Genomic DNA, 14,701 nt, shown 5'->3' on the forward strand with positions numbered 1-14,701 from the left:
TGAAATCAGTGAGGTCCTGATTGCTGAATATGTGGACATCACTTACATGGTTACACGGCACCCTGAGCCGACCAGAGGAGGATGGGTTTCCCCCTTGAGCCTGGTTCCTTCCAAGGTTTCTTCCCATCTGCCACAGGGAGTTTTTCCTTGCTTTAGGCTTGCTCATGTGGGGGTTTAGGCCAGGGTTGTCTGTAAAGCGTATTGTGACAACTGCTGTAAAATACGCTATACAAATAAAATTTGATTGATTGATTGATTGATGGTTTAGTTTAAGTGGTGTGTGGACATCACTTATAGCAAACCATTTATAGGAAAAGCAATGAGCTGAACCTGTATTGTGTTAAAATCAGACCTGGGTCAAATTTGTTTTGGATTCAAATACTTTTCTGTGCTCTATTGATCTTGCCTGGTGTAATTGAGTCTGCCAATATGACCACAAGGCAGGGTTTGCACTTTTTGAGAGTATTTCATTGGTTCCAATACACCAGACAAGATCAGTAAACTGTAGAAAAGTATTTGAATCCAAAACAAATACATATTTGACCCCGGTCTGGTTAAAATGACTTTTAAAGAAAAAAGTGTGGAATACATTTAAACGGCTATTTTCATCAAACCTAATTTAATCACAAGTCTCAAGTGATTGACTGTAATAGTAACCAGTATACATCAGCGGGAGACCCCTTGAGACCCCTTCTGTAAAGTTCTCCCTCCATCAGCACAGTCCTGAATAATCATTTTTGTTTGAGCCAGTGTCCCTCTGGATTAGTTCAATCTGACACTGGAGCCAGAAGCATTATTCATAACCCCACAGGAAAATTTAGCCGGTAGTACCAGCCGACCCCTCAGCTCTGAAATCCACCGGCAGCCGCTAAGTGCAAAAGCTGCCCACATCCTTAACCATCAGTCTGCACTGCCAAGGCTGAGTCAGAATTCTGGGCACTCCGTGGTCTGCCAGGCAGGTGAGCTGAGGCAGTCGGATGAGGAGCAGCTGTTAAAAGAATGCAGACTAGTTGGTCCTGCTGCCAGCAGACCGCTGTAGTGCTGATTTGCAAAACCTGCCGGCAAACTGACGCCTCATTCCCAACAGCAGCACGATATGCACCTGACAGCTACTTAAAGAAACAGGAGCATAAATAAATTCAGAATCTCAACACAAGAAATATCGAAAAAGCAGAGTACTCCTGTTCATCTGGTCATGGGTTTTGAAACTCTTATATGTGTTGTCAGGTGTACGTTAATGGTCAGTCTCTCCCTCCTGTGTTGTTTCATCTGTTAGTGTGAAGATGGTGCTGCTCTGGATGGCTGGCGACGTCTTCAAGACGACGTACTTTGTGGTGAACGAGAGCCCCACCCAGTTCTGTGTGTGCGGGACGGTTCAGATCCTGGTGGACGTGGCCATCCTGCTGCAGGTGTTCTACTACGGCCAGGAGATGAGAGTCAAGCTGGGCTGACCACGCCCGACTCAGGCCACACCACACCACTCCATTACTGACTTCGCCCCTAATCAACACCTCATTTGCAACGTGGCCAATGTTTTATTTGTTATTCGTTTGTTTTTGTTTTTTAAGACACAATGGCCTTTATTCTTAAAGCATCTTGGAGCAGGAGTGCTGATCTAAGATCAGTTTTACCTTTTAACTCATGGATAGGAATGGGTAGGATGTGATGAGGGGAAACCTGACCCTAGATCTGCACACCTATGCTGTAAGATTCTTCATGAACTCTTCCCATGTCTGTCCATTATTCGTGTTGTTTATCATGCGGGGAATTCCTTTTGCCTCAGAAGAGCCACGTGTCGAATGCAGGTGAACTGCAGCTAGTGTCAAAGAAGCAGTTGTGCCTCTGGACTGCAGGAACGAAAGCTGGTGCGGTCCATTATGTCACAGGCCAAAGGGTAAAATAGCAGCTAGCAGTTTTGTGACACAAAGGAATGCCCCTTAATCTTCCTTTCAAGCGGTGTCATTCTAGAAGGGAATCACCCCAACAGAGTCCTCTAAAGTCTTGTTCAGATAAAAAGGTCAATAGCCGGTGAGAGTTTGAGGAGAAATGTTGTTCATTGTGAACTACTTGGTTTCAGAACGTCTCATTGCAGCTGCTGTGGTCTCCAAGACTAAACAAGTCGAATCGTGAGTCAAAGTAGGTGTTGACCTACTCCTACCTTGTTGTAGAAACAGTACCATCTGCTTTCATGTGAAGTATGCAGTTTATACTCAGTGGCATTCTGGGGTTTTTAAATAATAACTCACCATTTTCATCTTGTCTGCCATTGCAATTTTTATATGAACTGGTCTTAAGGAAATCTACCAAGCTCCAGTCACCAGATACCTATGGGAATTTCTTTAAGTAGGGAAACACCCCATGGAAAGAAATTCCCAATGAAACAGGCTGCATCTGTGTAAATTATATCTGTGAACAGAAAATAGGTCACCATCATCTTTTATGCTAATATGTTGTGACTTTAAACAGTTTTTTGGTGCTTGTTGCGGTGTTGCACTTGTATGATTTGGCTGTTGATTAATTTTTTTATGAGGCTTTTATTTATATTTAACAGCTTGATGAAATTATGAATGTTGATTCTGCCAAACAGCCTAATAGATTTTTAGAAAAATCTTATAATCAAAGTGGCATTTAACAGGGCTTTGCATTTTTTACAAACAGGATTGAATATTTTAAGTTTTTTTTACAGACACGAAAATAATTACCAGAAGCCAGTTGACCCGTGTAGACTCTGTTTTCAGGCACTGAATTTGGCATTAACATTTTAGGCATTTTTCCAGTCCATTGTGTGATGACATTGGTGCCAAATTAACTTTGTGTCTGTGGATGCGTGGTGCCCTACAAAAGAAAATCTTTTTTTCAAAATTGAATGTTCATTTTCGCAGAACATTTTTTCTAAAGGGGTGAGGAGGTTGAGTCTTAGAGAATGTGTCTGAAACGGTGCTGAAAATATCAAGCTCTGAGCTCCCACCTCACATTCACCTTCCGGAATGTTTTGCGACTCTTGCCTTGAGAACACCATCATTGTCAGAGCAGGCCAAAATATTGCTCAAGAATTGGCGTTTTTGTGAAATGGCCCTTTTACAGTGCCAGTGTGGTCATAAAAACAGATTTTATCACAGAGGAGGGTGCGGGTTCGAACCTTATCTGAGCCAATGGCATGTCAGAGAAAGAGAGAGAGAGAATTACCATAGCTTAACACAACGCATTTATGGCATATGGATGAACGCGTAACTGTGTACGGACCGCGCGCGTTCTTTCTGATATTCATCTCGTGTTGATGTACCCCCAATCTCACAGTGATCCGTTCCCCTGGAGAAGCGTTAGCATATTGCAGAGGTGTCAGTAATGCTGGAGCAGGGGAGCTTTATCGACTGACCCTTTCACTCTGATCCCGAAGCAGCTCCGTCAGCGTAAAGCAGGTCAACGGTGGATTAATCCATCACGCCGCTCGTCTAATCTCGCGCTCGCCGATCGCGGGGAATCCGGCGCCCGGCGTTTTTCGGCTCCGCGATTTGGCGTCGTTGGCATATGTTCTCCCAGAGGCTCCGCGGTGCTGATCCTTACGCTGCTATTGCAGCTATTTAAAGCCGCTCGGTTCATTCGGTTTGCCCGCAGTTCATTTGTTTTAGCGCAGCCTGACAGCCTGGGTAACGCCTGGGTCACTGAGGCAAAAATCAGGGCAAGATGGACTGGCCGGCAAAGTGCGCGGATCCCACTGTCTAAAGGAGAACTACGGGAGGTCAGCATTTATTCAGGCTAGTTCAATGCGTGTTGACATAGCAGATAGTATAGCATAGTTGTTTCAGAATAGATATTCATGGCTCACACCCCCTTCTCCTCTCGCGTACTGTCATTTGAAATTCGACACTGATCGCACTCCAAATTTCACCGCTAAGACACAAGTAAAGTACCCACCAAAAACAGGAAGATGGTTGGAACACAGACTGAGCAAAATCACTGAAATCCGCCAAGATGTACCCACAGCTTTTTTCATGTGCAGTAACAACACGTATCTGCCTAGAGCATAGGTGTCAGAATCCAATCCTGGCATGCCCCAGTGTCAACTGGATTTTTGGGTGTTTCACCACCTGTTATTCTTTAAAGTTGTTGATTGGCTAAAGAATCCATGCACTTTGCTCTCAAGGCCGTATCTGGCTCCTGATTGGAAGGAAATCACAAACGCCAGCAGACAATGCGGCCATCCAGGACTTGAGTTTGACACCTCTGGTCAAGCCAGTGCTGTTACTGTGCAGAACACTGTGGGTACGGTGGGTAATATTTACTGTTGTAGTAAACTATGCCCACAGCCAACATACTACTGAGCACAGCGAGCAGCTTTTCTGCTGGCATGACAAGTTACGAGGATGTTTGAGCCGGATAATCTCAGGATAAATCAAGTTGAATGCTGCATAATGTAATCTGTCTAAGAGTAGGCATTAGCCTAAGGATATTTATTTGCCTTTCAGGTTTTTTTGACCTGGTACACTGGAAGACGTTTGATCTTGTTACAGAAATTTGACGTCTCTCCTTTGGGTAATGATTGCATCTTCATTTTGTCACAGTTTGGGCTTTGGCTCTTTCCTCTGCATTCAAACTAACAGTGTGTGTGAATGCACTTCCTTGAGGAGAGAAAACATTATAATGGAAGAGACTCAGGCCAGGTCAGTGTTTTTTTTACAGCAGTCTGGGCTGTTACATGATGTTTTCTGCATTGATAGTCACACTCATTTGCTGGTCTGTAGCATACTGCATTAGAATATTATGACCCTGTTTGAGCTCCTGAAATCCAGGCTCTCTGGTTACAATCGATAGACCTCTTTTTTACCGCAGGGCAGCCTCAACACCTGTAATTTCAAATTCGAAATAGAACCACACTGATGAATTATGGTTAAAATGGTGGAAATAATGAACATATTGAACTAATTGGTTTGTTTGATGTGAATATATATGTCACTCATCTGGAAACAAAACTGTTTGTAGTGTCATTTGAATTCTTCAACTAGAAATGCCTTTTTTACCTACTACAAAAAATACAAATACAATACATTTAAAAAAGTATTATTCATTCATATTACAATGAGAGCAACTGCAACGACATAAAAAACTCAGTCATGTGGAGAACACAATAAATATTTGTTCATACAAAACAAACATCAACTGGGTGGCATGTCCTAGCAATTGTGGAACAGCTGCTTATATAACCTAGCAGTAATATTATTACACATCCCCCTGTGCAAGATGTCTTTCCGGAAAGGCCAGTAGGTGGTTGTGAACTCTGAGATTGTCACTTTGACAGTAATATATTCTCAAAATTCTCCAGAGCGGAAACCCAGGTAGGTTGTAGGTCATATGAAATATTTAGGCGTGTTAGCCTAGATTATGGATGAGGAGTCAAAGCTTTTGATATTCCAGAATATTTTCCATAGATTGAAAGAACATAAATTAGTAATGGCGCCAGTGCTGAAAGCCTAGGGAATTCTGGGTAATAATGGCACAGGATTATGGACTGCAGTGGAGCCCAGTCAAAGATGTCATCCACTTTGTGTTAACACAATAATGCTATACATGATTTTTATTTGGCCAAAAAATATTAAATGTACTGGCTGTATCATTTCAGACTGCATAGCAGCTTAATTTACCTTTAAGCAATAGAAACAGTATATACTCTTACCTTTCTTTGACCTGCCAAAGAGTGGCCTGCCAAATATAATTTTATTTTATTTTATTTTATTTATTTTTTTCTGATGAGGGGGTTGGTGGTGGTATGAATTCATTTAAGATTTATGATTTCTGGTGTATCAGAATTTTACTAATGCTATAAAGGCTTTTGTTTTATGAAGCAGCCAGTGGGTTTCATTTTTGGATTTAATTCCAGACTGTAACATAAATCATACTAAAGCCATTTCTGTCATTAGTCATTTAATTATGAATGTGTTCATTGTCAATGATTGTATTAGTGTTAATTTATCAATTATATTATGTTTTTATGTTATTATATATTCTGTGTAATCATTAATGTTCATTTCAGCCCATTATCCTGGGTTATGGAATGTGTCCAACTCTTTCTATGCATAGTGGATGGTCCTAGCTTTAGCTCAGACTTTTCATTTCCATTTTGTAAAAACATGTAAGTAATCATTCAGATTGATTAAGCGCAGTCAGCAAGCACACGTTATTCATGAGCTGTATAGTCGGATATTACGCTCACGACACACAGCATCTGGGAATGTCACTATTTTTAAGTATCATATGAAAATCGACATTGACACAGAGAGAGGTCAAAGACAGAGATTGAAGACTGGTTATGTGGCTGAAGCTCACCTATAAAAGCCCCCCCCCAAAGACATTTAAAAAAGTTTAAAGGGACAGCTAACCCAAAAATAATACAAAGCTATGTTTACACTTATCTGGAGTGCTATTATCCAGCCAAACATTTTTGCTGAGATTTGATGAGTTTTCCAGAAATCTGCTGTAGCTCACCTTGATACAAAAGACCTCAACATGGTGAATGTTTGTGGTGCTCAAAGCGCCAAAAATTAACACAGGAAAAACTCAGCAGCATTGTCTCTTTCCAGATTTAATGACACAGTTACTTACAAACATCCACAGACCTTGTTGTGCACGGTTTCATCTAAGCCAAATTTCTACACCAACTGTCTTCATCCGCGAAAAGTCTCAACTAAAGCCTGTATTCTGGGGTACAGTGTCAAAAGGTGGTGGAGGGGCTATTTGTAAAAAGTGCTGTAATTTCTATATGGTGATACCAAAATGTATAAAAAATACCCTTTAATAAAAACTGAGAATCTTCTGTTTAACCACTGCAATTGTGAGCACAGAGCTAAATCAAAGCAATGTGGAGCTCACTGTACATATACTGTGTATATATATATATATATATATATATATATATATATATATATATATATATATATATATATACAGTCAACAATTTTAGATTTGTAATCGAACAATTCACGTGGTGAAAGTGCACATTCTCAGCTATATATACTGTTTATATATATATATATATATATAGAGAGAGAGAGAATATATTACACAGCTTTCACAAAGTGTCGTGTTTCCAAAGGACCATTAGCTACTTTGACGCACTCTGTTAGCGAGATGGTGAAACTGAATATGAGTGGATGTGGTCAGCTGCAGAGCTTTCTGCTGCATATGAACAGGAGCCTTTAAGCGATGCAGAGGAACAGCCGTGATCTTCATCCATCCTCGACAAAACAAAAAAAAAAAACAATTAGCACATGTCAGCAATACTGCACTGTATGTACTGATGCCTAGTAGTTGCATGCTGAGAATTGGGTCACAACAAAAATGTCATCCTTCCTGCTGTCCCTAGATTATATTTTCCAGACGGTTACAGCTTTAAAAAGTGATGTGTGTTCAACAAGGCAAACAATCTCTGAAAGCTGTTCCCTTACTCTTGCACTACTGTTTCAAATTGATTACAGATGTAATTTTCCCCACAGTTAAATTCAATGCAGATTGTTTTTAAAGTTTAGAAAAAATATTAAACTTCTTAAAATGAATTAATTTCAGTCAAATGCTTGTCAATTTACTTGTTCTGTCAGCATCTTCCCATTCAGCTGCCATCTTTATTCACTGAATCCTTCCTTTTTAGTCTGTTTGGTTACATTAGCAAAAATCTGTGGCAAACATAAAAAGAAGTCTGATTATGTTTGCAGATGTTTGCTAATATTACTGTGGTGGCAGTGTAATATGGGTAAGGAACTGGTCTTGTAACCTGAAGGTCAGAGGTTCAATTCCCCAGTAGGATACTGCTGTCGTACCCTTGAGCAAGGTACTTAACCTGCATTGCTTCAGTATATATCCACTTGTGTAAATGGATGCAATGTAAATGCTACGTATAACACTGTGGAAGTCACTCTGGATAAGAGCGTCTGCTAAATTCCTGTAATGTAATGTAATTACTTAACATTCACCTTGCTGAACACAAATGTGGTTTGGTTTATCAAGGCAGAGTAACTGAACATTTAACTCAGAACACTCATGATGCGTAATGTATTTAAGTCCTCACATAGTGGCAAATACAGGAACTGACATAGCAGGAAGCTAATGCTTCCTGATGCTGTGGAATGCCACATAAAAGCCACTCTATTTCTTTTATAATTATGGAACTGATTTGGGCTGGGTAAAGGTCAGGTGAGTGGCCCAACCTTAGACACTTTTATCTTCTGCAAACTTTCACAGGATTCAAGGTGAGGTAGAGGCCATTGTATTTTTTGGGCTGTTTTATTGGGGTTTAAGGACAAATGGAAAGAGTGAAAGAGAGAGAGAGGTAGAGAGAGAGAAAGAGAGAGATAAGTAGCATGGACCAGCTGCTCTCTGCACCGAGACAAAGTACAGCACTGATGTTGCCTGACAGTGATGTTCGCCCTGTCGATATCATCAGACAGAACGGATTCCCTCCCATCAGCATGCAAACTCATCTCCCCAAAAGCACTTTTAGACTCCTGAATTTAACACCTAGCACACCCCCACACCTCTTCTTCTCACCCACCAGTACCCATCCTTCCTCCCCCCAAAACTCATTCCTTCTGTCCAGTGCTATAGTAAATTCCCAAGGTACAATTTTACACCCCCCCCCCCACACACACGCACACAAACCACTTGAGTGCAATCCTCTGTTTTTCCATTTTGTGTACCCTTTAATCAATTCCTGTTTTTCATCAGTCGCTGTTTGTTTTCACCAATTCTCTTTCCGTCATCAAGCTGAGTGCCCCGTCCCTTTTAGAGAAATACTAATCACTGGGCAGTTACCGAAACATAATGACCCAACCACCCTGGCGTGTCAATTTCAATTGGCTTTATTTGAAGCTCTTCTGAGCATACAAGTTAATTATAGGCTGCATTTATAAAGCCAGCTTGAATTTATGGAGCGCACAGCTCCAGCGCTCCCTGCCCTGTCACAAAAGAGCAATTTTGGCATTTGGTGGCAGGACGAAGGGAACAGGAGGATGCACTCATTCCGCATGGCTGAGGCGCTTCATAACCGCCACGATTCACAATTACCACAAATGATCTTTTTTTTTCGCTCAAAACGAGCAAAGTGCAGAGCCCAGATACGGCGCTGCACGTCATGGCTGAGGGGACATAACTGTCACTGTCACAGCTGTGATTTGGCAGGGGGAGGGAGGGGGGTACGGTGTGCGGTCTGCCTGGACCTCCACACATGCACACATGCACGCACACACACGCACACACACAGATTGAGACACATAAGGGTCGAGAAGCATGTGTGCCCTCTCACACAAGAGAGTTCTGCCCAACACCCTTTCCTTAGCTTCAGCCATTTGGCAAGAGCAGGGTGCATGATGGTATGGCTGCTGGCATCTTCATAATATAAATGCAGATATGTAGAAAGGAAGTCAGTTTTTTCACATATTCAGATATAAATAATGTAAATATACTTATATACTTACTGTGTTCAGGCACACAGGGGGTTTTACCCATAGGGGTCAAAGGGCATCAGCGCTAGAGGAGGGTCTCTGAGCAATCAGTGAATACATTTTAAATAAATCAATTCTCATTACAACTCCTGACGATTGCATTTAACCACAATATGCTTATAACCGAAAAAATGCAGTCAATGGGGAACCAACGCGGCCAACAGCTTAGCTTACTGTGAAATAAATGACATTATGCAGGGATCCATTTTCCCTTTTTCATACACCAGGTGTACTTTTTACCCTCCGTGCACCTGAGCCCACTCTATCATGCCAGAAAAAAGTCACACAGAAAGTTACAGTAATTAACTGGATTTATACTGTGTACAGTAGGCAAGCCACAGTTGCTGCGGCGGAGCACGGTAAAAGTGAAGGTGGTTGAGAGCAAAAAGGGAAAGATGATTTATGAAAGTTGTTCTGCACTCAGAACAGAATCACTTACGTCAGGGGGGGACGGCGCGCCTCGCTGGCCGCTGAAGAGAGAGCGTCGTGTCTGAGGCGTTTTGTTTCCCACTCTTATGTTCTGTTTCTTCTTCGTCTCCAGCACCAGTTATTCCCCCTGTGCCTGAGTGCAGTGAAGGCATGATAGAAAGGCTAGGTAATGCTATAATTTGGAGGGCTTGTGTTCTAAGAAAAATCGGTTAGGTGTAATTCATTTTATTCGTTTATTTGATGGGGAGAAGTCCAATCACCGTCGTAAAATTGGGCAATGCCTTAATCAGATGGATGTATTACAATGCTTCTAAGCGTGGCTAAAATTAAAGCCAACAAATCCTACAGAGGCTGCTTGTTAACTATTAATGAAGTATGACTTGTTTATTGAAACAGTTCATAAGACGATCGTAATATGGTAGTAAATACGTTACTCGCTTTGTCAATTCAATTCAATTCAATAAGCTTTATTGGCATGGTAAGGGTACACTTACATTGCCAAAGCATACACTCACGTGACAAACATAACAGACAGGCAATAAACAATTAACTACAATAAACAGAATAAATATAAAATCCAGACCACAGAAATAAAATTCTACATCTAGAAGATAACGTATACAAAATGTCAATGAACTATAATAGCTTTACTTTTTTGGTGTCAATGTTACTCCCTGTCCCTCAGTTTGTGGCAAGTGGCAATGTATTGTGCTGCCAAATCCACACATTCCCTTCTTTCTCCCAAAAGGAATGGCAGTGTCTCTGAGAGCGTCTCAAATTGTGGACAGATTTTTTTCATTTTGAGGAAGAACAGTGACCTTGTTTCTCTGTATTTCTCACATTTTGTGAGGAAATGAAGCTCTGTCTCCACCTCAGCTTTGTCACTGAATTGCATAAGTATTTGAAAAAGAAATTCATTATCAGAAATTTACCTCCTGAAACCCATTTCTCAATACCTTTTCTGTATAACTAATTGTTTATAAAGCCCTAACTACTTTCTTCAGGCGCATATGTTCAAGTTTAAAATTTGGGTTGGGTAAAATTGACTGTCACTAAAACTTTTTATGGTTTGCATATTAACTCGAAAGGTGAATAGGGGGAGGGGGGTGGTATCAGGGTGATGTCACCCACTCACCCACTTGTCCAGCCTTATCTCCCCAAAACTATGCATATTATAGTTCATTATATTAGTTTATTAACCAAGCCTTTCTGTGTGGAGTTTGCATGTTATCCCCGTGTCCGCGTGGGTTTTTTCTGGGTACTCTGGTTTCCTCCCACAGTCCAAAGACATGCAGGTAGGCTGGAGACTCTAAATTGCCCATAGGTATGAGTGCCTGAGTGAATGGTGTGTGCCCTGTGATAGATTGGCTGCCTGCCTCTCGCCCAATTCATGCTGGTATAGGCTCCAGCACCCCCTGCAACCCTGTCCAGGATGAGCGGGTGCAGATAATGGATGGATGGATTCTGCTTGCATTACCAGTACAATTCCTTCATATCTTCTTACTTTAACTTTCTTTAAAGCTTAGTTCAGAGTAGAGCCAACTCTGTGCATGTCAAATGACAGCTAAGAAATGAATTAGACATTTCCGTAATGGCAAGTTATGCATCACATTTGTAATTCTGGACTGACATGACAAATCATGGAGGTCACAGCAGGCATCAGCAAGCGTTCACACTTTACAATTTCCTCCTGAAAATGGCTCTGAAAGTGTCTTGTCGGCTGATGACTCGCTATAATGGCGCTCACAGGAGGGTGAAAATAAAGTACGAGAAGGGGGCGTGTGAGCTTGGGCTGGGAGGGTGGCCGGGCCCCCATTCACCTCCCTGATGGATGACTGTCCTTCTGGGAGCAGTTTGGTTTCCCCACTCACGCCTGTGTCCTTCATGGAGGGGCCAGTGATCCTGCAACATCTGTGCCGCCCTCCCCACACACAGACACTCACTCACACCCGCACACACATACACATACAGTACTCACACACGCAAACACACACCCCACACACACATAAACATACATGCATTCATAAAAACACGTGCACACACCGACTCAACCATACACCCTTCACCCCTGTGTCCTCCCTGTCTACTATGCCCTCAAAGAGAAAGAGAGAGAGAGAAGGGGGAGGAGGGGATAGAAGGAGAAAAATAAAAAGAGAGAGGGCAGAGGAAATGGACCGGTTAGACATGGGAGTGAGGGGCGGGGGGGTATGGGGGGGAAGAATAAAGGACCACAGGGTGAGAAAAGAGAGAGAACAAAAGAATAGAGAGAGAGCAGAGATGGGGTGATATCCGGGAGGGGGAAAAAGACAGGGGCCAGCGAGGTAGAGGGCGACTGATGGAGAGGAACCGATGAATTTAAGAGACACACATTCATGTACGTTCTCTGTAGGAAGATGGAGTCAGTCCTTGCACTGCTCATTACAGAAGCTATTACCCAAGTCTTTCATTTCTGAAATCCTCCCATTTCTCTCTCTCTCTCTCTCTCTCTCTCTCTCTCTTTCCTCTGTTTTCACTCTCCTGAGGCCTGACCCTTCCCTGGATGGGAAAATGTAATGGACACATTCCAGCACCTTCTAAATGGAGCCAGCCCTCTACTCACTCGTAGGCTGCTCAGCATCAGAGGAAGGGGGACCACGGGGGACTTTGGTCTGCCTGCTGCTCATCCCTCTGTCTTGGTAAACCGTTAGTCTTTAACCCTTTAACTGGCACAACCAATGAAAACCAATAGATTATCTTTGCCATATAGTCAGTTAATAACAAAAGGTGAGCTTTCAGTATCAGTTTTTTTTAACGAGATATTATCAGTCAAAATGGGCTAGGGTGAATGTGACAGGTGATTTCACCCTTTTACCTACCACTGCCAGCTGTGAGAGCACAGGTGTCATGGGTCATCCTAATGTTATGCAATGCATTGCCTGATCCTGTCTGCCCAACACAGACTCGTGTAACGCCTAAAGCTTCTGTTCACACAGGCCTCTCTACTTTTTACATTATTCATTTGTTTGGAGGATTCCCTAATCCAGGGCTGTCAAACTGAAGCCCAAAGGGGCCGCAGTGTCTGCAGGTTTTTGGGTTTCCTTTCAATAAGCTTTCAATTAAGGCCTTGAAAACAAGGTGTGTGAATTCCTTAGCCAATCAATGACCTAAATGAACCACTTAAAAACACTGAGAACGCCCCAAAAACCAGCAAACACTGCAGCCCTCCGGGACTTGAGTTTGACACATGTGCCCTAATCCAAGATTGGTTGCACAGATTTAGTGGGAATCCATGGTTATGTTCTGGAGCAGCAAAAATAGACATAACTCTGAGGACACCTATAGGGTACCTAGAGGACATCTTTGATTGTTTTTATCAATGAAAAATATGACCATTTTCATATTAATATTTTTCAAAAAGAAATAAATATAATCAGTAAGGCATAAGTGCATATATTAATTCATACAACTGTTTTCAGTTGACAGGTCAGTCTATAACTCTCAGCTTCTGCTGGGATGTGTGCTGTCCTCTCTGTTCCCAGTAACCCTGTCCTTCACCCAATCAGCAGCCAGGTTTTCACAGACTCCACCCTCCTTTAATACACCACCTTGACTCTCGCAGACCTGGCTCTGCTATGGTCTCCTTGTTTCTTTTGGAAGGGCGAGGCTGTGAGCAGGGCAAAAGGAGGGAGCGAGGGGGGGTGGGGGGGTGGTGGGGGTGGTAATTATCTTCAGTGAGAGCGGAGACCTCTGTGACTTTTAGCCCCGCTCCCGACAGCGATTTTCTTTATCTTTATTAGGATCCCGCTGGGCATCGCTTTCCCTCTTTTAGAACTTTTTTTTCCCCCGCAAAGATTTACAGTCCGGTTGCTGTTACGTGACAAACATGACTGATATAGCCCGACGGAGGCACGTCCCTGCTAGGGGTGTTGATTAAGTGCGAGGCCCCTTTTCGTGACATTGGGTCGTTTTTTCAATAATGAATGCGCAGCGAAGTGCCAGTGCCGGGCAAGGCGGAAGGTCAGCGAAAGTGATCGCGGTGCAAGGTTCGCGGGTTGGGTTTCAGGAAGCCACTTCCGACGTTTGAGGGGAAAGGGGTGGGAGGGGCTCCGATCGACACGGCGGCCGTTCGGTGGGGTCTCGGTGTCTGGGATGGAGTTACAAGGGTCCCATGGCACTGCGCTTCTGACCCAATGCGCGGAAACCATTCGATCAGCTGAGGCATTGTGGATCTATAGGTCCTCTGTGTGCATAATACACTAAGAGGCGCAATAAGCATTTTTACACGAGGCGCATCGACCAGTTCTGGTAAGGTGCAGTGCAGTTGGCCTTAACCCAGCAGGCAGTGAATGCATTTCTAATAAATAACTGACTCATCCATACAAATAACAACAACAATAATTCTTCTACTTCTTCTTCTCATTATTATTATTATTATTATTATTATTATTATTGTTGTTGTAAATTTTCCACTTCACTGAAGCTTAATGTCAGAGTTCACTTTATACATACATGCCTCTTTTCTCACTGGGGAAAGCTTTAAACCACATTCAGCTCAGCTCCTTTATGTACATTTAAATTTGTCTTTGTACTCACATTGAATTTCTGGAGATTTCTTTTGACTTTGAACACAGTCCACGCTCTCAAAATCCTCATTCAGATGGTCTGCATCAGAGGTTTGAATGAAAACATCTTTCGCTGACCGGTGCCTGCTAGGCCTGTTTAAGAGCCTCTAAGTACACCTGGTTTGACATCAGTCTCCTCCTTAAAACATGCAGGGAATGAAAAGTATTCTCTGAACTGCAACC

At 42.5% G+C, this 14,701-nt stretch overlaps 1 protein-coding gene across 2 annotated transcripts in view; it reads left to right on the plus strand.

The window, feature by feature from the left end:
- The window catches only part of si:dkey-246g23.2 (solute carrier family 66 member 2), a 57,899-nt gene extending 51,084 nt beyond the window's left edge, over window positions 1–6,815 (plus strand). For both annotated transcript variants that reach the window (XM_064335486.1, XM_064335487.1), the window contains exon 5: window positions 1,277–6,815. In XM_064335486.1, the coding sequence (XP_064191556.1) occupies window positions 1,277–1,451 (175 nt within the window). In that variant the 3' untranslated portion in view covers window positions 1,452–6,815. The remainder of the gene's footprint in view (window positions 1–1,276) is intronic.
- The last annotated feature ends 7,886 nt before the right edge of the window (window positions 6,816–14,701 follow it).

The sequence above is a fragment of the Anguilla rostrata genome, chromosome 5 (assembly GCF_018555375.3).
Source record: "Anguilla rostrata isolate EN2019 chromosome 5, ASM1855537v3, whole genome shotgun sequence".
In the NCBI taxonomy this organism is placed as follows: Eukaryota; Metazoa; Chordata; class Actinopteri; order Anguilliformes; family Anguillidae; genus Anguilla; species Anguilla rostrata.